The sequence below is a fragment of the Anthonomus grandis genome, chromosome 1 (assembly GCF_022605725.1).
Source record: "Anthonomus grandis grandis chromosome 1, icAntGran1.3, whole genome shotgun sequence".
Lineage (NCBI taxonomy): Eukaryota > Metazoa > Arthropoda > Insecta > Coleoptera > Curculionidae > Anthonomus > Anthonomus grandis.
Genome location: NC_065546.1, coordinates 56,889,480 through 56,915,958, shown reverse-complemented (window position 1 = coordinate 56,915,958; position 26,479 = coordinate 56,889,480). Strand labels below are relative to the sequence as shown.

General features: G+C 34.1%; 1 protein-coding gene across 3 annotated transcripts in view; it reads left to right on the top strand.

Annotated features, from left to right (window-relative positions):
* Positions 1-26,479, top strand: part of LOC126744317 (mediator of RNA polymerase II transcription subunit 13) — a 203,763-nt gene that overhangs the window by 102,380 nt on the left and 74,904 nt on the right. For 2 of the 3 annotated variants that reach the window (XM_050451798.1, XM_050451732.1), the window contains exons 3-9: positions 4,391-4,765; positions 8,202-8,373; positions 9,375-9,485; positions 9,546-9,821; positions 21,124-21,330; positions 21,731-21,875; positions 23,026-23,281. In XM_050451798.1, the coding sequence (XP_050307755.1) occupies positions 4,391-4,765; positions 8,202-8,373; positions 9,375-9,485; positions 9,546-9,821; positions 21,124-21,330; positions 21,731-21,875; positions 23,026-23,281 (1,542 nt within the window). The remainder of the gene's footprint in view (positions 1-4,390; positions 4,766-8,201; positions 8,374-9,374; positions 9,486-9,545; positions 9,822-21,123; positions 21,331-21,730; positions 21,876-23,025; positions 23,282-26,479) is intronic. The other variant, XM_050451876.1, reaches the window with a different exon arrangement.

Here is a 26,479-nt window from a genome sequence, read left to right as displayed (position 1 = left end):
CCTGGACATATTGAGTAATTCCTTCTTTTCTTCTTTTTATACATATTTCCTTTCAGTTTACAAGTCCCTGGGCTTAAGCCATAATTTATTTTTTCCAGGCAGTTGAAAATAAAAACATTTCAGGCAACTTGAGATTGTGGAGCTACATAGGATTTAAAAATCATAATTGCAACTGCCTGGCTGTATTACATCATTTTTCCTCTTCTTCTTTTCACATTTCCTTTCAGTTTATAAGTGCTTGGGCTTAGATTATAGTTTATATCTTCCAAGCAGTTAAAAGTAAAAACATTTCAGGCAACTTGAGATTATGCAAGTACGTGGGATCCAAAAATTACAATTTCAACTGTCTCGACGGATTAAATTATTCCTCCTCTTCTTCTTTTCATAAGACCTTCCAGTTTACAAGTTCCTGGGCTTAGATCATAATTTATTTCTGCCAGGCAGTTGAAAATTAAAACATTTCAGGCAATTTGAGATTGTGAAACTACATGGGAACCAAACAACTTACCTTCAACTACCTGTACGTATTAAGTCATTGCTCCTCTTCTTCTTTTCATAACTCCTTCCGGTTTACAAGTTCCTGGGCTTAGATCATAATTTATTTCTGCCAGGCAGTTGAAAATTAAAATATTTCGGGCAATTTGATATTGTGAAACTACATGGGAACCAAAGAACTTACCTTCAACTACCTGGACGTATTAAGTCATTCCTTCTTTTCTTCTTTTTATACATATTTCCTTTCAGTTTACAAGTCCCTGGGCTTAGACCATAATTTATTTTTTCCAGGCAGTTGAAAATAAAAAAATTTCAGGCAACTTGAGATTGTGGAGCTATACATAAAATTCAAAAATCATAATTGCAACTGCCTAGCTGTATTACATCATTCTTCCTCTTCTTTTTTTCACATTTCCTTTCAGGTTATAAGTCCCTGGGATTTGACCATAACTTGTTTGTTCCAGTAAAAACAAGTGGGATTATGCTATGGCAATCGGAGGCAACAGTTCCCAACAACAACCAATTTTATTAGATAAACCCCTTTTTATATAATATTTGTAAAATATAATCGATGATAACTCCTTATAGAATAATAATTTGAAATATTATGTTACACTTTAGGTTAGATTATAGGTATTCAATGCTTTACTTCAATCAGATTGAATTTAAATGAAAATAATTAAACGAATACTTGAAATTACTTTGTTTCATCTCTGTGATTACTTGAATCCATTTCAGTGTCCTGAGGATGACTTAATATAAGTCGAAACGTCGACATTTAAGTAAACAGGTTTCTGTTTTATTTCTGACCCCATCCAACAACCCTCCGCAATATTGAAGATATTGGGTCACAAACACGAAACTGAAATTAAAATTACTACCAAAATATGGAATTTCTAAGTAATACCCAACAGTTTGACAAAGTACTTAAAGGTTACTTGTATAGTAATTATAGTAATTAATTAAAAGTTACTTGTATGGAAAATAGTGCATATTATATGAAGTTATTGAGTGCCAAGAAATTACCAAATCTTGTCTTGATAAGGTAAAAGAGATAGAGAAAATTTTATACAGGGTGTTCAAAAAATATATACGGAGATATTTCAATGGGTGATTCCTTGTAAAAAAATATGAGAAAAAGTTTCTATAAACATGTGTGCGGAAATGCACAGTTTTCAAGATACAGGGTGATAAAGTTTTTTAAAAATATAATTTTTTTATTATCATTAACCCACATATTACTAAAACTATTTTTTTTTTAGTTTTAGTTTTATTTATGAAAAATATTAGCACATGTGGCTTATTTGACGACAAAAAATTACCAGAAGGTTAATTTTTGCATTAGGTTTGAAAATACGTTATGTTCTTTTAAAGACAGTAGTAAAAACCGGTAAGTAGGTACTGGAAAATAGAACTTTATTATTATTTATTCAAAATTTACATTGTATGGAAGTTCTTGAAACATTCTTTTGGGTGCAATGGTATATTGCATTTTTCGCACAAAAATTGAACCTTTTTCTTGCAGTAACCACAACGAGATTGTGTTGCTTGATAAATAATTAAATGGTTCATACCGTCAAATCTTGAGTGTAAAACCGTAGTGGGATTCCGTCTTGTTGGCCACGTTTGGTATCTTTTTTATAGGTTTCTAAAAGATTGCAAGCAATTTGCCTTCTAAACTCAAGCTGATCAAGACTTCCTTCATCTTTTCGGTGCAATTGCCAAGCGTTTTGAATAGCCATATCAATACCATGTACAACTAGAGGAAAGTACAATTTTTTCCCCTTATAGAGATTCGATAAAGACTAATGTTTTGATCACTGCGGTTGATGCCGCCCATGAAAGAATTGTACTGCTGTCATGCCAGCGACAAACCACAATTCCTGTGTCTTTATCTAGTCTGTAATCGTATGTTCCTCTTTTCATTTTTTTCATAGCTGCTACTGATGGGATTAGGGGGCATTTTAGTGTACGATTGTCCCTTATTGTACCTGTACCGAAAATGCCTCTAGTTTTTAGTTCATTTAGCAGGTGCATGGATGAAAAGAAGTTATCAAAAAAAAAGGTGGAATCTCGTTTTTGGCCAACATGATTGAAGCACATCTGCATAGGATATTTGTATAAAGCTGTTATCTGCGATGAATTGCCTTGATATGGTATAAACCACACAATGTATCCTAGGCAAAGAGTACCCACCCAGAGTTTATACCCTAGCGAATGGGTTTGTTTCGTCTAAATTGTTTCGTAGGGTGCCTTCCAAAATATGGTACCATGGCTTCATCTATGCTATGTTCTTGCTCGAAAGGAGCATGTTTTAGAAAATTTTCATTCGATGCGTCATATAATGGTCGTATTTTAGCAAACTTGTCAGTATTATTTAGATTATTATTATCACACACATGAAGAGCTTTCATTATATGGGTAAATCTATCTCGCGAAATAGCCTCAGCAACTTTGGTTCTATGACTGTCATCACGATTTTCCCAATACATATATCTTTTTGGTAATACTACGTAGCCACTCAAAATAAGCACACCCACAAAACACCGAATTTCGCTATCTGTCACATCACTAATCAAGTTTTTTGTGCCGCGTATGTAGTTATCATACTGAATAGGTCGTCGTCAAAGAAAAGCGTGAATAATAGTTGTAATGGAGTACGATTTTGTTTGGGTTCAATTTTTGGTCTCCAGTAAACATTCTTAGAATGCTGGTAAAGATCTTCGACAAGCCAGGATGCGGATGTTAGTTTTTCCGGAAATATTGAAGCATTGTTTTCTTGTATGCGTAGTTCAGAAAGAGGCATGTCTTCATCTGAATCCGATTCTTGAGCACGCTGATCTTGTTTATCAAAAATTAGCTCTACGTCATTTCTCAGCTGGCTTCCTGGTAAATGATGTCGCAATCTGTCACATCATCATTTGCATTGTCAGGAGGAAAAATAATTATACCATCAGGACGTGGCGTTGGAATCTCATCTGTCTCAAGTTCTGCAACTAACTCGTGCAATTTTAACGGTCTCCTAAAAAAATATCAACATTGTAGTACATATTACTACTGTCCTTTTAAAAGAACAAAACAAAAATGGTCGTACGCAAGAATGTAAAAAAAACTCAAACCAATATTTACACTATAATTGCATTCAAGTAAATGAATTAACAAAATCATATTGCCTAAAGTGCTTACGTTTAATAAGTAATAAAAAAACTTACTTCCAATCAGCGATATCCATGTTTCATAAAAAAACAAAACAAAACAATGCAAAGCCGGTACGTAAATGAAGTTAGCGAGCGACTGATGAAATATTTAAATAGATATGTTTGACAATAAATATCACAGGCGCCAACTACCTATCAACGCTAAGTTAAAGTTATCGATATAACGACATTTTATCGATTGCCTTTTAAAAGGACAGTAGTAATATCTGGGTTAAAAAAAATATTTACTCGATTCTTTTGAAATTTGGCGGTATTACTTGTTGTATTAAGAGGCTAATTTAGCCCAAATTAGATTAAAATTATAAGGTCGAAGCGAAGCGACTATATTTGTTTATATTGCTATAATTGTAGAATATCCTTAATTTTTTTAAATTATTTGTATTGTTAAGTCAAGTCGGTCATGCGCTAGATGAGTTTTTTTTCTCTTTTTTTAAGTCTAAATTTTTGTTTTTTTTTTATGTATATTAAGTTAATTAAATATTTTCTGTATGTTTTATTTGCTTTTTTAAAAGTAGTTATAATAATATTGTAATTTTATGTGTACTCGGTTAAGTTAACAGCATTCGCTGCCGTTCGCCGAGTATAAAATAAAGGCCTAATCTATTTATTTAATTCATGAATCGTCTCATTTGATCAAGATTTTTCAAAAATGTGCCTAAAAAACCGAAAAATTTCAGATTGCGAACAAGGTTCCTGGGAAAGCGGCCTGTCCTACGAATGTCGCTCGCTCCTGTTCAAAGCCCTCCACAACCTGATCGAGCGCTGTCTACTCTCCCGGGACTTTATCCGTTTGGGAAAATGGTTCGTGCAGCCGTACGATTATCCCGCGCCCCGGTACGACCCGACCGATCCCGAAAACCAGCCGGGAATCACTCAGGAGGCGTACGCGGTACCGCCGCCCACCGCCGGCCATTTGTCCTTTTCCTTCGCCTTTTTCGTGCACGGCGAGAGTTCGGTGTGCGCGAGCGTAGACGTGCGCCAACATCCGCCGGTGCGCAGGCTCACCAGGTGGCACATGCAGGAGGCGCAGGCCAGTACCGGCGGCATCAAAGGTAAGAATCCGTTAAATTTCCGCCTTTTTTTTTTGAAACTCGCCTATGTTACTTTAGCTAAAAATCTTGGATTAATCCTCGATGAAAATTTACGTTACAGCGAACACGATAAGCATTTAATTAAAATAAATTAAGTCCATTGGTGTTAGGTCAGGCGACCTAGCAGGCCATTTGATGAGTCCTCTCCTTCCTATCCACCGATTGGGAAAGGTTTCGTCCAAAAATGTACGCACAGTGGCAGCATAGTGCGGAGGAGCGCCATCTTGCTGGAAAATTAGTTTTTCGTCAGGATAGTCTGGGTCCAATTGATTTGGAAATAAAGCTAGTAATGCTGGAACTAATTCAAATTAGAGAAAATCGAGAGACACTTGTCCCGTTAAAGTCTCTTCAAAGAAAAAGGGACCTATTACTCTTTCGCGCACTATTCCACACCACACATTTAGTTTTTGAGGGAACTGGGTGTTTACCTCTATCATCCAATGCGAATTTTCTGATGTCCAATATCTACAATTTTGTCTGTTCACATTACCATTCAAACAGAACGTGGCTTCATCGGAAAAATTAATATTTGTTACTAAATTATTATTTATATTGCACATGTTTTGTAAGCGTTCACAAAACTCATTTCGCCTATCGAAATCGTCGTCAAATAACTCTTGCACAGGAATAACTTTGTAGGGGTGATATTTGTGTTTTTTAACTATTCGGTGAACTATAGATTTCGCCATGTGTAAATTTGCCCCAATCTGCGACAGAGGAGTGCATGGATTTTCTTCCAAAGAAAGCAAAACGTCAAGTTGTTCATTTTCATCTCGAGCAGGATGAGCAGATTTCGGCAGATCTCTAACATGATCGAATTTTCTAAATTTAGCCTCTATTCTACTCACCACCTTTTGTCATATCGGAGGACGATCAGGATGGATTTCATTGAATAATTGAGCAGCTCCTCTTTGAGTACGTATTCTATCAGCAAACCCAACCATGTACAGAATTTCTATGTTTTCTCGTTCCGTTAACTTTACCATTGTGAAAACCGCAACTTTGCCCGTACACTTCGAGCCGCTCGATCGCATTGTTGATGCCACTCTCCACCAGTGACGTCGTCAACAAATATTTACATGATAAATAGTTTGAGTATAGGTAATATTACCATTTATGAGCTAGAGTCCATAAAATGAGAGAATATGCCGGTGACGTCAGACTTCGCGCATCTAAGCTGGCTATCGTTAAGCGTACAATTCTAGCAGATGTGAAAGAGAGAGATGCATGTATTCACGGTCAAGTAAACCTAATCAGGGAAACATGGGGCCTCCCCTTTATTGATTTTTTGGTTTAAAGTGGGTTTGTGCGCATTTTACGTCACCGGCATATTCTCTCATTTTATGGACTCTATTGATGTGTTTTTTTAATGGACTTCATTAGAGGAAGGTACTACCTAACAGAGAGCATTTTTATGGAAATTAAATATTTTATTATTATAATATTGTAGATTTCTTAATAAACCATGTTTTAAGACACACATTTTTAACATTTTGGATAATTTAATTGTATTGAACAAAACTCAGTTTTACGGTTTTTTTAATGGTTATGGGGTTAAAATAAATTGATTTTGTTATCGGGGGGCATCTGATTCCTGTTCATGTTGTGGTGATGGAATTGCTGTTTCCATTTCTACTCCATGCAAAATTGATGTAATAGTTATTACAATAATTTGATGCTTCAAATGGACTATTAAAATATTTGTCCATAGTTATTTTTTATATTAATAAAACCATCGTTTTTGTTTTCAACGTTTTCGTATGTGGCATCTTTGATTATTTGGTACAACTTTCTCATATCACCCTTGTTATTTTCAATGTTGTTCCTATAATATTAATTTTTCCGTTTATGTATGAGTTTGTTTAATTGATTTCTATATTCTCTATATTCTTTATCTAATTGGATATCAAATCTTTTCAATAATTTTTTCTTCATTCGATCTCTAGTTTTAATTGATGTACCATTACTAATCCAATCTTTTATTTATAATGTATATTTATTGAAATAAAAGTCTATTATTATTATTATTATTATTAATATTTTCGCAAAGTATTATTAACAAATTAGGCAACGATGTATAATACAGTAAAGGGCAAAAATATGGATTGAAAAATATTGCGCATTTTTTTCAACAAAAATCTTGTATGCATGGTGTCTCATGTAATAATAATAATAAATGTCTTTTATTATTCAAATTCATTGCAAACTTCATACGAAAAAAAAAACAAAGTACCTGAACCTGGCGCAATCTAGCTTTATATAGCTACTCCACTGAACCAGATCAGGGTATATTCGAAGTATATAAACCAACATTATAACAACGCATGCTAAATGTAAAGAAACATTCCCAAATATAATGTAACATAAAAAAAAGAGTTTTCTTCTTCTATAAAAAACAGCAATATTGATACAGTAAGAGAATTGTTTTGAATATTTATAAGAACAATTTTATTATTCCTCCTAAATTTATCTGCACAAAGGTCAACAAATTTTGCAGGTATTTTATTGTAGCACTGAACAGCATTGTAAAAAAAGGATCGCTGAAACATAGCACTCCTATGGACCGGCATGGTTAACTTATTTCTAGCTCTAACATTCACCCCGTGTACATTTGCTCTAAACAAAAATCTATTTCTTATGGTCGCTAATGATTTTTATCAAAAAAGTGGAAAAGGGAAGGATTCAACGATCGTCCATTTTAAGCCAGTTAATTGTTTTAAAATATTGCGAAATATGATCATTCGTACGTAAGCCATAAACCAATCTGGTACAGGCATTTTGAATTTTTTGTATGCGCATTTTACAATCATTATCTAAGCAAAAACCCTAAACATAATCACATAGTAGTTGAAATTAGAGAGCACCATGGCCTCACATAGGCTGCGTTTAATAATTAGGTTAAGAATATCTCTCTCTATTACTATATAAGAGTTTTAAAGCTGCAAACGATTTTTGAACAATTTTTTTAACACTGTCCATCACAATGCCCGAATTTTTGGCAGTTTCAACAACCGAAAGATTAGAGCCCTCCACATGAATATTTATTATACTTTTAATATTTGTAGTTTTTTTCTAAAAATTATATTTCCTTCCAAAAATTTTATTTCCAATAATTATATTCAAATTTCATTTCCAAAAACAATACTTTGACGAATTTAATTTTAAATTATGTCAATCCTGCAATCATGCAATAATTAATTTTTGTATATAGTTATATTATAGTTAGTTTTTGTATAGATTTTTTTTTCCAAATTTATCGGATAAATTATCAACTATTAATATTAATATGCCACATGCCTCCCTAAAAATCTGGTTGAAAGGCGTTTTATTTACTTTTATTTGTATATTTGTAAGTTTTGTTTCGTTGAGTAACTAATTAACCTCTTAACATTTTCAGTAATTTTGGCCCCCTTTGGATTGGCGGGCACCCTAACAGGCCAAAGTTTCCGTTCTCCGGAGTCCACCGCCAAATTCCTGGACGACTGGAGTCATTTTTACCCTCTGGACAAGAGTTCCTCGCTGACTGATAGCAGCGTGGTGGAAGTGATAGTCGGAGGGGCCAAAATGAGGTATGAAACCGATAAACTTATTTATTTATTTATTTATTTATTTATTCACGGAATCCATTTACAAAAGTGTTACATAGCATACCCATACAAACATATATATTCAGATACAAAACTATCTATAAATCAATGAAAGGTGTAGATGAGTTAATTAATTAAAGCCCCTATGAAATAATATTCTTTAACTGTCCCTTAAAAGATCTAATCCTAGAGTCAAGAAAAGCTTATCTGTCCTGACAGACCATTAGCACTTCGAGCCATTCATGCAATTGGCTCATTAATACCATAATTGGTATGGTGGAATGGGACTGAAAATATTTCTGATTGTCTATTTAATCAAGTCGAGTAATGTTCTTCGTGACTCTAATGTGGGTAAGTTCAGGTTATCCCTGACCCACTGATAGTAATACTCCTGTCTCCTGTAACCACATCTAAAAGCAGCCACCCTTAAAAATTTATTTTGAGTTTTTTCAATCTGCTCAATGTAGCAGTTATATGACGGGGACCTATAAACAGGGCCGGAGTGAGAGCCCTGTAGCATCCCAGATGACACCAAAATTTCAGAGGAACATGTACCTCCAAGATTAACAATCTGGGTTCTACCTCTGATGAATCCCGAAATCCACTGAAGAAGAGGCCCCACGATACCTAAAGCCCTAAGCTTCTGCAAGAGTACTCCATAGTTAACCCTATCAAAAGCCTTGAAAAAAAAATCTGTATATATTGAGTCAACCCGAAGTCCCTTCTCCAAGCAGCGGTAGAGGTAGCTGACATACAGCATCAAATTAGCATCAGTAGATCTGCCTTTTATAAATCCAAATTGCTCAGGATTAAATAAAGATTTAAAACTTCAGGCAATCCTATGACTGACCAGGCAGTCAAGCAGCTTTGGCAACTCCGATTGGTTACACACAGCCCGATAATTGGAAATTTCATTTCTACTACCAGATTTAAACTTAAATCCACTTTGTGGGAAATTTAACAATTAAATAATTCCCCCACAGGTACCCCTCTTGCTACGTTTTGGTTACCGATTTAGACGACAATGCGAATCAAATGTTGGGATGCACCACCACTATCACCAATGCCAATCTACTATCATCACCAAACGAAAGGTAAGAACTAGACTTTTCATATAATATATTCGAAAAGCCCTCGCAAAATTATCATTTTAGATTACCAAAATCAACCTCAAATAGAACCATTTCTCCGTTGACGGTACCAACGCCGCCTCCTTCACCCATTCAAGTCAATAGTAGAGTACCGCAGCCTGGACCTCATACGGTTTCCGTGGAAAACATCAATAACTTATCGAAAGATCAAACGGCCGCGCAGGTTTTGTCCGAACGTACGTGGCAACAGTGCCTTTGTGGCGGTGATAAGGGCAGCAAGGAGGAGGGAAGTTGGGAGTTTGTCGAACCGACCAGGAAAGTCAATTGCAGTTGTGTCAAGTAAGTTAAAAAAAACTCCTGCCAAATATTAAATACTGTTTTGTGACAATGACGTATTGATTGATCTATGATAGATGCAGAATGTTTATTGATTAAATGCCAATAGTTAATAGACACCCAGTATTTCTTTGCAAAAAAATGTCACTTTCGCATTTAATTTGTTTTTTTTTTATATACAGTATTGTGCAAAAAGATAGCAACATTGAACTTTCCTGTTATATATCTTTTAGTATCTATTTTATAAGTAGGGTTTATTTATTATTTACAAGAATAGTTAGAGCCTGTTTATATTTTCATATTATCATATTTTTTGTATCATAATAAATAAAACACCAAATTGTTTTATGCAAATTTATTATTCAAAAATATAGCAACAAAAAATAGTTTTCAGTCAACTAAATTAAAATCAATTCAATATTTCGTGTAGTACCCTTTCTCCTTTATAACATCGGCACATCGTCTTGGCATGGACTCAATTAATTTCATAATATAGTCGTTGTTCACTTCTTTCCAAGCCTTTTCCAATATTTCAAAGAGAATATTTGTATTAGAACATCTTAGGTGCCTGATTTTGGTGTCAATGTAATGCCATAAATTCTCTATAGGGTTTAGGTCTGGCGATTGAGATAGCCAGACCATTACATTTATTTTTTCATCGGATAGCCACCTCTTAACAAATTGAGAAGCATGCTTTGGATCGTTGTCATGCTGAAATATGGCTGTTACTGGCATGACTTCATCCATATATGGCACTAAATGTGTTTGCAGAATGTCTTTGTACATGAAACGATCCATTTTGTCCACTATTCTTACTATGGGTCCCATGCCACGAGCCGAGAAACATCCCCATACAAGAATATTTTCCCCTCCATGTTTAACTGTGGGGCAAATGTACTTTTTGTTTAATCTTTGTTCACTGGGGCCGTCTGACGTACATCACTCCATCAGTCCTGAATAAATTATATTTAGATTCATCACTAAATACGACTTTCTTCCAATCAGCTACAGACCAGTGGACATGAGATTGGGCAAAGTGAAAACGAGCCTTGACGTTCTTCTTTGAGAGTAAGGTTTTTTTGGCGGGGCGACGAGCAGGTAAGTTGGCATCAAGTAATCTTCTCCTTACGGTACTGGAACTGAGGTTTACTCCTCCACCCTCTTTTAATTTTGCCAAATAAGGATTTTTTTTGAAAATTCGTAGCAGCTGCCTATCCATCTTCAAATTTGTTTTTCTGGGTCTACCAGGAATGGGCGCCGGTGCAGCTGTTCCAGTAAGGCGAAATTTTTTGCATACTGTGGATACGATCGACCTGTGAAGCCGTAAGCTTCTTGCAATGTCATTCTGCCTAACACCATTTTCGTAATGCTCCACAATAATTTTTCTTACATCACCAGAGATGGTTTTTGAGCGACCCATTTTAAGTTATATAATAATAATAATAATATTTCCTTTATTGCCAACAAAATCAAAATAAATTTGACAAAGCAACGTCAAGCAGAAATGGTGAATTCCCTAAAATAGATTCACGATGAATATTGCATATAATAAGAAACATGATACAATCAAATACATATAGAATAAAATGAGATAGACTAACAAACAGTAAAAGTTAAAACAGCAACTACAAAGTTAAAATTACAATATCAATAAATGAAGTTCAAAATATATAGAATATGTAACATATGTGTAACAGGTTCACAGGTCTGGCACATCAAAATCTAAATTTAAAATCATAAAAGCACTTATTTAAAAGAAACTGACTAGTGGCTTTCCTAAATTTAACACTATTATTAATGGATTTTATTTCTGGTGGTAATAACCCATGTGCTTTAACTGCCATATAATAAGGACCCCTTTCAAAAAACGCTGAACCATGGGCTGGTGCCCGAAGATCTTCCCTCCCCCTTGTGATTACTGCAATATCAGTGCCATAATGGTCACTGTTTACTGAAAAACGGTGTGGGTGCCTTTTGACAAACATCACTAAGGACATAAAGTAGATTGAAGGCACAGTCATTATGTTCAGTGATTCAAAATGTGGTTTGCATGATGTTCCAGGGCGCAACCCCAGCATAGCTCTGATGATCCTTTTCTGAACTACAAAAATTTGAGGAGCCACAGAGGATGATCCCCAAAACATCACACTATAGGCAATCAATGACTGCACCCCTGCAAAATAAAATTGTCTTATGGAATTTACTGTTAATGAATGTTTTAGTCTTCGCACTAATGCACAAAAGATATTTAGTTTAGATTGGAGCACCCTCACATGTTCCTCCCAGCCAAGAGCGGTGTCCAAGGTGACCCCTAAAAATTTAACTGTGTTTTCCACAGGCACTGATTTGCCTCGCATTTTCAAATAAACAGACTCTGTTAATTTGGGATTTTTCTGAAATAGCATTAGACCAGTCTTTTCGCAGTTCAGAATTAACCCTGCCCCATCACACCAATCCTGCATTGTCCCCGCTGCACATGAACACTCGTTAGCCAGGCTCCCAAAATCCTGCCCCACCACGACAGCCGATGTATCATCAGCATACTGGCAGAGGAGTCCCGCAGCCACCTCATCTGAAAGTGAATTCACATACAATAGAAACAGCACAGGACCGAGAATCGAGCCCTGAGGTACACCCTGCGAAGCAATAACTGGCTTAGAATAATAATTTCTATTGTCCTTTGAGATACACACAATTTGTTTTCTTTCCTCCAGATAAGACCCCAGTAAAGCACCAGACAATCCTCTCAAACCATAGTGTTCCAATCTATGCAACAACATCCTATGATCAATGGTGTCAAAGGCCTTAGAAAGATCAAAAAAAAGCCCAGCCACCCTCCTGTTACAGTCAACATTGTTTATTATATGATTTATTGTTGTGAATATTGCCAATTGTATATTGATCGATTAGGTCTAAAGCCATACTGTTTATCAGAAAGTATATTATACTGATCTAAAAAGGTCATTAATCGGCTATATATAGCTCTTTCAAAAACCTTGGACAAGGAAGACAGAAGAGATACAGGTCTGTAATTCTCTAGTACCTGGGCATCTCCCTTTTTATGTACCGGCACAATTCTTGCAGCCTTAAGGGCAGAGGGAAATGTACCTGTTTGACAACAAAGGTTTACTATGCTTGATATTGGTTTAGCTATGAATTTGGCTGAATGTTTCAAAATTATAGTTGGAATTTCATCTAGACCTACAGAAAATTTATTTGGCAAGTTGATTATAATACGAAAAATTTCCAAGCTATCTACAGGATCCAAAAATATGGTTTGAGTTATGGGGTTTTTTAAAGGTTTATGACTTGAAGGGTAGACAGTTGGGATATCAAATTGATTTATAAACAAATCCGCGATTGTTTGTGGATCTTCAGTTATATTTCCATTATGAGATATTTTAATTGTTTTATTGTTTTTTATGTTTTTATTGCACTCTTGATTAAAAATGGTCCAAGCAACTTTTGTTTTATTATCAGAAATAGCAATTTTATTTTCATTTATTGTGGTTTTATAATTTTGTAGATATTTGCGATAATTTTTCTTTTCAGTTTTAAATAATTGTTTATGCCTTTCACAATTTATCATTTTTGACAATACATATAGATCTTTAATATACTTACCATAGTTTTTTATATTAGAATTAATCCAAGATTTGTCTTCTGTCTTTTTTTTGGAAGTACAAAGAGGAAATGATTTATCAAAGTAGTAATAGAGTGTATTATAAAAACTTTCATATTTCCTGTTTGGATCGTTTATAGTTAGGATATCGTCCCATTTTTCCTCTTTGAGATAACCTACAAAACTTTGTATATTAGAAGGTGTAAAAAATCGTTTTTTAATATATAAAGCCTTTGTAATAGGCTTATCATATTGATATGACATGATTTGCCCATAGTGATCTGAGACATGAGTTACAAAAATTTCAGATACTGACTGATCCAAATTACTAAAAATATTATCTGAGATTCAAAAATAACAACTTTACAGCAGGTAAATCGATATTTAACTGATAAAATAATTGCGAAACAAGAATGTTGCTATATTTATGCACAATACTGTAAGTCAAAATAAGCTACTTCAGAAAATCAGTTTGTATATTTTGTTCGACGTCTCGATCTCCATAAGATCATCGTCAGAACTCTAAAATATACACAAAAAGACAAATAAAATCATAGTCTCTGGCATAGTCATAAAGGTTAAATTTTCGTATATAGTATAAGTAATAATAAATTATGGGCCTTATCTTGTTTTGATCCAAATTATTCCATATTTGTTCAATATCGCCAGTGAGTTCATATAAAGCGTTTGGAAGGTTAGGAAGTTCTTGAAAACGACGGTAGATCATGTCCCAAACATTCTCAATTGGATTAAGGTCAGAACTATCGGCTGACCACCTAGCGGTCTAGCATTATCCTGCTGAAACAAAAAAAAACTCATCAATGTATCACAATATCTTGCAGGATCTCCCTTATATACCTATCAGCTGTTAAACTGCCATTATTAATAGCCACCAAGTCAGTATGAGCAGTTTAAGAGATTCCTCCCCAAAACATAACTGACCATCCACCAAATAATCTTGTGTTCTGGAAGTTACATTGGACATATCTTTCATTTGATCTTCGATAAACTCTTATACGTTTAACTGAGTTGTAGAGACAAATTCTGGTTTCATTGGGATTCTTGTCTCGATTAGATTCAGCTAGGCGTCGACGAACAGTATCAGTTGAAATTCTGAGTCCATCTGCTTCCTGCAGCAATCTTCCTGTCACAAACCTTTATCATAAACCAGAGAATCTTATGAAACTTGTGTAGTTATGCGATGTCTCCCTTGACTAGGTCTTCTTAAGTGTTGACCTATCTCCCTATCACGCTAAATCATATCGTCGGTCTTATCACGTAAGGGCGTATCTCAGTTTTGCTCATTTTTCAGAAATGCGATTTTAAATAATTTTACGCTCTTTCATTGTGAATAACTCCAGTAATAATTTTTATACCTTGTTGATTTTTTGTATGTAGCAACTAACGCTATATAGCTTGAAGAATGTTGTAATAAAACAATGTTAAGTGATTTACAAATAGCGGAAAAAAAAACATTTTAAGAGTTACGCCCTTACGTGAGACTGATTTGGCGAGACGAAACTGAGATACGCCCTTGGAATAACTCAAAAAGATTCATAATAACGTTATTTATTAAGCCCACTGGAAATGAAAAACTCACATTATTCTTAGGAAATAAAATTAAAAATGGAAATTCTGAAAACAACTGAAATATAACAATGTAATTCTCATAAAACTGGAAAATTTTTGGTTGACAAGACGTGAAAACTAAGGTACTACAACCTACTAATAAAAAAAACTAATTATTAGTCATTAAGATGAGCCAGAGATTTAAAGAAATCCTGATGCTCTTTTTGTCTAATCACAGGAGTAACACCTGAACATAGAGAAACCAAATCCTGGTACTTGTCCTTACTAATATTGTTTGGGCCAGCGTTCAGTCGTCTGAGCTCATACGTTCTAATATTATGCTGTTGGTTTCGTTTTAGTGACAAACTATCATAATTTTGTTAATTGTGGCTCATTTTAAAAAAGATCTGGTCTGGAGAATCTTTCTTAACTTTCACTGCCATAATATCTGTCCACTTAATCTGGTTTCCTAAATCGCTCTTCCTCACGGTCAAGATCCTTACATCTTTTGAAAGCTGTTTAAAATCGAGAAAGTCTTCAGTATTCAGAGATCTTTACTTTGTATGGCTGTTTCTGTCTTGCCAGTGCAAAAACTGGGTCTAACTGAGATGGAACGTAGATATTTCCTCCATGTTTGATTGCATAACCTATAGCACTGTGCGCAGAATCGCCTTCATTCTGTCCGTGAAAGGATTCGAAGAATCTTAAAGATATTTCTTTCAAATTCTCTAAGTGAGTTACAGCATAGATAAGCATTGCAGCCATGACAGTATTTTTATTTTGGCCTCGACATCCATCAGAAAAATGGGCCAGTTCTTGGGTCACCCCATTGTCATTGTAATACTGCAGGGTTTTATAAATTGCCGTCGATATTTCTGATGCCCCTCTTTTGCTTATGCCTTCATGCCACGTCCAGCAGAAACAGTCTTTGCTGGCAATATCATAAAACGTTAAATTGAAATTGGCCAGCCTGTTTTTATAAAATAACGCATTTTCGTTGCAGGTGGGTAAATATATCACCTGTTGAAGATCAAAACACCCACATGACAAAGAGCTGTTTACTTTTGCTTCTTGTTTTTGTTTTCCTTAATTTCCCTTACTTTATTTTTTTCTGAAACACGTTTTTGATACTTCTCTTTCAACTGCTCCATTTGCTGTTCTGTTCCAGTTTTGGCAATTGTGCCCAACGAACAAAGATCTTTTTTAGGGGAAGTTTTTTATTTTGAAGGCTCTCTGATAAGTCGAGAAGGAAGGCTTTCCTTCATTCTTCGTTGTCCAATCCTCTAAAAGCATCAAATACATCTTACGTAGGGTAAGGTCTGGGTGCAGATATTGCCTCGACGTATTCTTACGGCAATAATGAGACTCCATTTTTGGGAATCGGTCAATATGAATGCTTATAGCATCACGAATCATGCGTTCTTTTTCTTTAATGGCTTCGGAACGTTGCCTACCTCCTCTCATTTCCTCTTCAATAATGCCTAATCGCTTGTTTTTAAAATGGCACTTCGCACCATCTTATCAGTGATTCCGAATGTTTCTAAGAAAAAACGCTTGCACACCAACAAACGACTTCCTTCTAATGTTACATAATACTGAATTGTCTTTTGTCTTCTCGAGTGTTCTTGTTGGGTAGTCTTTTGTTTCGTATTCATTATACTAATACGGCGCACAATAAACTCTTTTTGGCTATGTAAGTCGCCTAAATTATTGAACATTTCGAACAATTTGAGCCGATCCGCATTGCTAAATTTCATTTCTTTCCAAACTTATTGCAAGTATTTCTATTGCAACCATTTTTTAGTTTTCTAGCTGGGACAGTTTTTTTAGTTGCAGAGCTGATGTATTGTTTTCCACAGTTTCTAAGTCTCTAGCCTCATTTTGTTTATTAATTCTTGTGTGATTGTTTTTTTGTTGCTCTCTTGGAGTTCCCTCTACAATGAAATCTTCTGGTTCAGTATTAAAGTTGTTTTGCTCAGTCTCTGGTAAACTTGGGTTTCTATCTATCTGGACAACACTGCTGATATTTTCAATTCTATCTTCGTGATCGCTATTTTTATTTTGCGGGTATTTTCGGTTAAAATTGTGTTCATTATAGCTGTCATTATCTTCAAAGTGGTCCCAACAAATTAAAAAAACTTCTATGACAAACATCTATGACACGCTTTTTTATGACAATTTGCAACTTGACAGATGCCGGAGTTGTCCTCTTCGTTATAAATGTCTTTTTTATGTTTCAAATTAGCAGAAGACCCTTGCAGCGAGACATTTTTCAGATTGATTAGCGGTTCATCATCAGATAAATTCCATTCTGGACTCTTTTCTTTTTTTTTTTGGGACTCAGATTCTGAAGATGCATAATTTGTATGCAAATGTCCTAAACCTGCTTCATTATCTAATTCTTCATATTCGGTGGCAATAATTGTCCCATAATACCATATTTCATCATATCTCATTTTAATTTTCGCACCTACTCCGAATTGTTTTTGTTTGTCCAAGCTAACGAGATCATTTGTACTCACAACATTTTTACTGTTGTCTTTCCAAACCACAAGAACATCCATATTAAGGATTCTGCTTTGTCTATTCTAAAACACCTGTACAATTCTAATACACCTGTACTTACCACAGGAATTTGTTACTATAAAAGGCAGTTATGGACTTACTGCTTTAATATACATGAAATGGGAACCAATAATTCGTTTATGTTTGTATGGGATGAAAGTATTGCTTCCAAGAGGCCGCAAGAGGTGATATCCTGTATTTTATATTACATAAAAAACTTTGTTACATCGAGAAGACTTATTATGTATTCTGACCAATGTGGTGGTCAGAATCGTAATATAAAAATTTCATTGATATGTAACTATATTACTGAATCTCCATTATTTACTATGGAAGAAATAGATCATAAATTCCTTGTAAGTGGTCATTCCTATTTACCATGCGACAAAGATTTCGGAATCATAGAAAAAGAAAAGAAATTCCATCCACATGTCTTTATACCTCAAGACTGGCATACAGTCATAAGACATTCTAGAAAAAAAACCCTTTACCATAATAGAAATGGATAAGTGAAGATTTTTTTCCACCAAGAAACTTGAAAGTAACATAATAAACAGAAAAGTATCTGAAACAAAAACAATGGTGGAGTGGCTCAAAATCCAATGGTTAAGGTTTAGAAAAGATTATCCCAATACTATTTTAATTTTTACCAATACTATTTAGTATAAGTACTCGAATAATGAAGAGGTTTATTTTAACACAGTAGATCTTAGTAAAAGGAAATCTGTTGCCAAGGAAATAAAGGATCTACCCCTTTTATACCCAAATGGTAATGCCATTAATGAAGCTAAAATAAAGATCTCCTTGAGTTAATGAAATTCATATTTCCTATATACCAAGATTTTTATAAAAATCTGAGGTCATTTGCTCAAGCAAGTGGAGGTGAAGTAGTTGGCCCAATAGAGGAAGAAGAAACTTTAATATAATATAGTTTAGTAATATAATAACTACCTACTTAATAAAAATATAAAGTTTTTATATTTTTTTATTTATTTTAGTGACAATACGAGTAATACAGTTTTTGACGTAATACTTATAATAGCTTAAGTTATAGTAACCCATTAAAAAACCCAATCTATTTTAAATGCAGAGTGGACTAACCCACATAGAAAAATCGAATATTAGCTATATCCAAAAATTTAAAACAAATTCCGCAAATTTAAGTAACACTCAAGAACATTCAATTAATTCGAACTACAGAAATGTCCTTTTAAAAGGGTTTTGCGCACTTACATTTTCGTATTGTTCTTCAACTTATTTTTTAGCACTTAATAATATTGGGGTTAGTCCGTTTTTGCACTCATAGGCTCAAATATTTTCTGTAATTTCTAGTTTATTAATGTTTATTGATTCTTTCTCGACCAAAATACCGTGAGTTTCGTACTCACCTTAAATAACTCTCAGAAGGCACAAATTCACAAAAAAACAACAGGATCCATAAGCGGTAGGTACGATTTCCCGAAGCAAATCGATTATGACTGATTGCCAGCATCTGTGAATCGCCCAGATAACGCCGTAACTCAATATACGCCTTGAAAATTTTAATTTCGCATGCTTTTTAAGTCACACGTATGGGCCTATCTTAAGTTAGGCCTATACGTGAGATTAAAATTTGAACTTTTTTGAGATACGACCAAAGAAATAAATAATGGAACTGCCAAAATATAAAATATTGCTATATGCCCGTTCGTGAGATAAAAATAGGAGGCTTCAGTCATTTTTTGGCGGGCTTAACTCAATTTTCAATTTTTCTGAGATACGCTCTTACGTGATAAGACAGACGATATGGGAAACGTGTATTTGATGTATGCGATACACTAAATCTCTCTCCAGTTTTTGGAAAGTTCCATCCCTCTTCCAGTAAAATGACTGCCTGCGCACATTCTTCGGCCGTCAAATTTCTTGATTGTCGTTCCATAATAAAAACTATACTTCACTGTACCTCACAAATGTAAATTTTCAGTACAAATGATAAATTTTATCAATAAAACTATGTTAATTCAAATTTTATTTGTAATTCCAACAAAATTAAAATAAGACAAACATACTTCGAGTAAAATCAACAGCTGTATAAATTTAGAATGTCTGTAATATGGCTGGTTTAAAATAAAAATAACCAATTCCATTTTTTTGTAAATTTCCAAAAATAGTTCGAAATAATATACTGCCGTCCTTAGTTAAAACATCCTAACTCGCAAATCGATGAAGCTGAGAAATTTGAGATTTTATGAAAACTAATATATGCAGTCCTCATATTTTGAAGTAAATAGCTGATTTTTTTTTATATGCTTAGAAATTTGTTTTTTACATTTGTAGGTAAAGTTTAATAAAGGCCTAGATTCAAAATTTGGTGAAATTTTAGAAAAAGTTAGATAGGACTTTTTAACTTAGAGTAAAGTAATTATAATATATATAAATATATATTTTTGGACTGATTTTTATTAGACAGAGGAGTTACATTACAAATAAACATAATAACTAAATTACTAACTAATAAGACAGAAGATTAAAAACATTTTGAAAGTAAATCATGAAATCATTATGAATGGAAACCAGTTACTCAAAAAGTGCTTTACTCTTACTGGAAATCGACATTTTCTTTATTGTCAGTATCATTATTTTGGGAAACGGCTAATTCCTCCCTCGAATTCGCAATTTCGGCAAGAAGGTTTTGGTAACCCAGCCTTATAATATTTAGCACTTAAAAATTTCAAGAGCTTAAATTCTTCTGAAAAGGCATTTTTGTAGTACAACACATTTCTTCTCTTTTAAAGTGCAAATGTACCATATTCTGCAAGTAAGGTTTGTGAACAATTTTTTGAAGCTTAAACTTGGATCAACAATCTTTCCGTTCAAAAAAGTTTTGTATGTTTATCTCTTTTACATGGACCTTAGATAAGTTTTCCTTTTTTACAGCCGATTTAAAATCATTAAAATCGAATACCTTACCGTGCCTTTTCAATCTAGTCCGCGGATATAAAAATGTGACCAGATTGAAAGTATTTTATTTCTAAATTCTGCAGTTCAGTCCCGAACAAAAAACAAAATAAGGCCCAATTTTTGTTTTGAGCTCCACAGTTGTCAAGTCAGATCGTAATATTACGCATGCCTCTGTTATATAAAAAAAGTTGACATTAAATCTTCCTTATTTCGACTCGCAATCCCTTCGTGCCATATTATTGCCACTGGCTTAGCACTTTTCGAATATGTCTTTAGTGGCATAAATGAATATTCTATAAACGGAATGCTACTCAGGACATTTTAACTTAGAAAAAGATAGATAGGACATTTTAATTTGGGATTATCGTCTTTTCTACACATAGGACAATATATTTAGGTGAATTTAAGGCATAAAAAATGTAGTTAGGACTCTAATTTAACCAAGGAGGCAGATACAATTTGATAGGTTAATAAATTGTAATAAGCCAAAAAAAGAGAATTTTGTAGTTAGGACGATTTAATTTAGAAGGGCAGTATAGTGGTGCGTTAATTTTGTTGTTTTTTTTTCGTCAGTTTTAATCGTAAAAATCCATCTCTAAATAAACTTAGGCCTAGGAAATACTTATCCAGCTCAAAGTGGATTACCTCGAGCAACAGCCTGGGAGCCCCGCCCGGATCTACGTCGCCCAGGCCTCAAAAATCCTCAAAAAGTCGCGTGCCTTTTCATAGACGCTCGCCCACCCCCAAATCAGAGACGAGTCGCCCCAAAACCTCCCAAACCAGCGGAGGGTCGCAGCCCCAAAACCAAGACTCAAGGTACTGGTGCTCTTCGAGAGGGGGATTCGCACTTGTGGTGAAAGTCTTGGAATGGAATTTTTTTTTTCGTAAATACTTCATAAAGTACTTGTGAGCTTTTAAATTGTTTTCGCCTAATGTCTTACAGATTGAATTTTTTAATATTTTATGGGGTATTTACCGAAAAAGACTTGCACTGCTGTCGGTAAAGGACTAACACGTTTGAGTTGGTGATGCGATCAGGTTGTACCCGTCTATTACGCTTATCAGGCTTTGGGATTAACCCCCATAATCAACTTGTTACATATTTCATATAGTTTTCGTTTCAGGGTATGGTTTTTTTTTCACATAATAACTAATCATCACGTGTTAAAAACTTTTTTAAATGTATAATTTTTAAGGAGATCGTTATTTATTTCAGGACGTGCTTGGGGGGCTCGTATACCCCACAAGGGGGACCACCGTCGTACCCCCGGACCCAGGAAAGTATGATCGTTAATTCGGTAGGCAGTCCGGCTTCCGTGGCTCCGTCTCCCTTACAAGGGCCACATTCACAACCTGCATCGGTTAGTATTACAACAGCTTTAGAAAGTACTTAGTAATTTAATGGCATACATTGTATCTAGGTAGAAACATCTTGGAGAGGACTATACGTTTTTTATTCTAGTCATTTATTAACGGAAATCTCCAGAAAGAATACAAGATGTAACAAGATAAAACAAAAGTATACAGTGTGTCCCAGGACGAGCGAATTTATACGTAAAAATGACTTGAAAATTTCGTAGTTGAAATTTGACTGTTTGGCATCCAGCCGTGCTTGATTAAAAAATAAAATTTAGCATTTTTATATTTTTTAAAAATCATGCATGCCTTGATACAAGGGGGGGAACCAGAAAATCCATACTGGAGTATTCCTATATCCCTATTTTATTGAGGGTGCACGTACCTCTGAAAAATATTTAGAGTTCAGCTTCAAAATCAGATAGTACCTAATTTAATTGCTATCCAATTGCTGAAAACCAATTTATACCGGCAGATTCGATTTGGTTCCAACAGGATGGCGCTCCCCCACACTATTCGCGAACAGTACGAGATTACCTTACCAACATTTTTTCAAATAGATGAATTGGAAGGGGCGGTTTTATTGAATGGCCAGCAAGATCACCAGATTTAACCTCATGGGATTTTTTTCAGTCAGGAAGTTAACGGTCAATAATTTGAACATTTATTTTAACTTTTTGTTTTGTTTTTTTTTATAAACTCTTCCAAAAATTCATGGTTATTTATGAAAAATTTAATCGCAAATTTCTTAATAAATATTGAGGTTAGGTTAGGACATGGTATACCAAATATACTTAAAAATGTATACAGAATTAAAAAATAAAAAATGGGCGTTTCTATTTAAAAAAATTTAGTTGGTACTCGTAGCTCATATTTGGTCCATCCTGTTCACACATGATGAATTCATTATAAAAAAAATCGCGATTAAAGAAATTTACATGTCCGAGCTTATTTTTTGAACAAAATTTGAAGTGAATTTGTTCCAACTTGCGCGTCCTTACTCACTTGATATGATATAATCATATCAAAAGATATGTTTATATCATATCTTTTGTATATATTGTGACTTGAAAGTAAAACAATTGTAGATGTTTATTTGAACTGATCTCTGGTACCCCTTAGATTTTCTTATTTTTTAATTGAACCGCTTTGTAGGTACCACCGGCAGACGCGACTATGCCAACGCTGTCGCCGAACCCGCCGATTGATCAGTCGCCGTCGGTCGGCGGCGACAAGTCGCACACGCCGCCGGACAGTGTAAAAGTGCCCCCGAAAAGCGTGGAGAGCCCCTTAAACAGCCCCGCGGGTGCCAAAGGGGACCAGGAAAGTAAAATCGGGGACCGTAGGGCCGCTGAGGATCCCGACAAAATCAACCTGCTGTCGTTGAAGAGGCCCCAGTTGTCTAGTAAAGGTAAGAACGATTTAGTTAGCCTACATTGTTTTAAATAAATTTCTACGATTCTGTCTTTATAAACTTCATATTCCAGTTCCTAATGACCATTGTTATGATGAAGTACTGAACTTGCTGAATATGCTAAGTTTACTTAAGAGACGCACTGAGAACGATTTAGTGTTTATTTATAAACTTTTCAATGGCCTTGTAATTTATCCGGAGCTACTTAATAAAATTTCATTTAATATTCCACACCGTAATCTCAGGGTAAATCGATTGTTTTCTTTTCCTCATCATCGTACCAACTATACTATGCACTCGCCTGTCGAAAGAACCTTGAGGCTAGTAAACTCTATTGGAATTGAAGTTTTGGGAATTTCCCTATTGCATTTTAGGAGTCTTATTAAGGGTTTGTAGGATTTTGTTTTTTTTATATAAATTTGGTTTATGATTAACAATTTGAAGTACATTTGATCATTGTCATTAATAATAATATATTTTGTTTTTTCTTAGCTAATTTTGCATTGTCAAGTGTTCGGATTATTGAAAGATTATTATCACTACTTGTAAAACAGTTTAATTAAGGTGGTATTAAGATTGAGTCTGATAATTATTGTTAATTAGTAATTTGTAGTCTAGCTTTTATTTCTTTTTCGGGAAAAATATTGTCATCTTCTACAAGTTTCAGACGACAGCGCAAACCAAAGTATCGGTCTCTGGTAATATTATCATATCATGGGAACCCTCATTTCTCTGGACCAAAACATCCGAATTCCGTAAAAGTCCGTAAATTCCCATTAATATCGACACTCCAAAAAACATTTTTATTTCATCAGAAGTAGTCTCGAAAGAGCGACCTTTATCCTTTACGTCTCTCATGTTTGTGTAAAGTGCAATATCTTCGTAAAAGTCGTCTGAAATGTGTTTTTCTAAATATTTGATGCTGTACTCTAACTCTTTGTTTACATCAGCAGCATCATTCAAAAATGGAAAAGAATGTACCTCTAGCTTAGCAGTTCGGCCCCACCTTTTTTTTTTGCTGGGAGAAAATGGGACAAAGGTAGGTCATCGTCTGATGATGAAGAGTCGGTTTGTTGATCTTCTTCATCTTCAGCAAAATGTGTTGTCAGGTCCTCCCCTTCATCTTCTGAGGACAGCTCTCAGATATCCGACTGGTTCAAATCAATGTTGTCTGCTAAATCTTATAAATAAATAAATATGCCTTTTATTTTTAAAATTACATAAACATGGCTGAGAAAAAAAAACATTATTAAAAAGCTGAAAAAAAAAACATTATTAAAAAAAAAGTAGCATAAACCACTGGCGCAGTCTAGCTTTAAAGAGCTACTCTACTGAACCAGAAGCTATACTTTACCATCAGTAAATAAATTAGGTAGTTAAAAAAAATATCTTAGGCAAATTAATTAGTAAATTACAATAAATTATTAATTAAATATTACAATTAGAAGAAACTAGAAGAAACTTGCATAACAAACATTAAATTTGCCAGAAAAATTGCACAAATAACAAAAGCCACTAAAAAAAATCTCCATTGGTTTGCAAATTAAATAGATGTTCCTTGAATTTTATTTTAAAAGATTGAATTGATAAATTAATTAGGTTTGTTGGTACTTTATTAAAAATATTTGCTGCATTATAAGAATATGACCTCTGAAACATGGCACTATGATGAAGTGGAACCGTAATTCTTTTAGAAAACCTTATATTTAAACCATGAACAGTGTCCCGAAAAATTAGTCTTTCTTTAAGGGAGCCAGGGGAAGATGTGTCATTAATTATTTTCAATAAAAACACTGCAAAATGTAATATCCTGCGCATATTCATTGCGCAAATCTTGAAGATCCTTTTTTGTTAAAGGTCCTAAAACAAAAATATTATCATCAAAAAATAAAAACTAAAAGTAGTTTTTATCAACTAAAGAATAATAATATAATATATATCTGAACCGGTAGATAGATATCACCAATGATACCTTGGGATAAGGTATCATTGGTAAAAAGCTAAAATTCTCCAAATCATCCGAAATTTTAACTTTTTTCACAATTTTTTATTAAATCGTAATTCTGCAAGCTACAAACTATATTTTAAACAAAACATAATAATTAATTTATCTATACTTAGCGAAATATTAATGCGCGCTTTGTTTGAGAAAATAAAATCTCAACGTATCATCTATGATACCCCTGGGCTCTGAATAGGTTAAAATGTATGTGCAGAAAAAGAAAATGTTGGTGTTCTGGCAAGCACAATTATCCGACCAAAATGTCATTTCGCCTATTTTGATGAAATTTGTGACTTGACCATTAAAAAAAATCCAGTAGTAGTCTGAGACATGCTTAAGAAATTGACACTAGGTATGTTTACAACGTGCGGATCCATTAGGTCCATGGATCAAATGATAGACTATTTTTATTTAGTACAGCCCTGTTTACAAGGATTGATTGTGAGGGTTAAATTAGTGCAGGACTATCTCTAGGACCAAAATGTCAGTTGAATGGAGTTTATCAGTTTAGACGAAGAATTATAGGACATAACGTCTAAATCTTTAAGTGTTATTGTTGTTTAAAAATAATAAAAATAAACTAATTTTTTTTAAAGCTTATGCTTGTCCTACTCTTTATCTTCTACTTTATTTTTGTATGCAAAAATAAAAACCTTCTGGGTTAACATCCAATAGAATGTCAAAATTGTCATTTTGGTACTTCAAAATAGGTCCTAGGTGTTTACACTGCAAAAAAATGTATTTAAACTACTATGTTTGGGAAGCATCAAATTTTAGTGCGGTGCCATTTACACCGAAAAAATAGTCCACATGACGTGATTTGATCCAAGTAATAAATATTTGGTACACGCGTTATCAACGTAGCTATTGTTGGTTATAATGTATATAGAGTGGATAGTAACACTAGAAAAACTGGCCAAGCAATAATCTATGTTAGAAATAATCTAAAAATTAAACAAAGAATTCAGATGTGTACACAGAAAAAGCATTGGTTAGTTTCAATTGAAATAATTTATAATAATAGGAAATATTTTATAGTTGAATAGAAGTCCATATTTTGTAGGAGAATGTGCATAAAATGTGAATGTACAAAATGGGGAAGTCTTTATCTCCAAGAAAAATGCATGTAGGTCACTTACAGCCAAAAAAAATTTTTTTTTTAACTGTCTTGAATTACCTGTAGTTTATTTTAG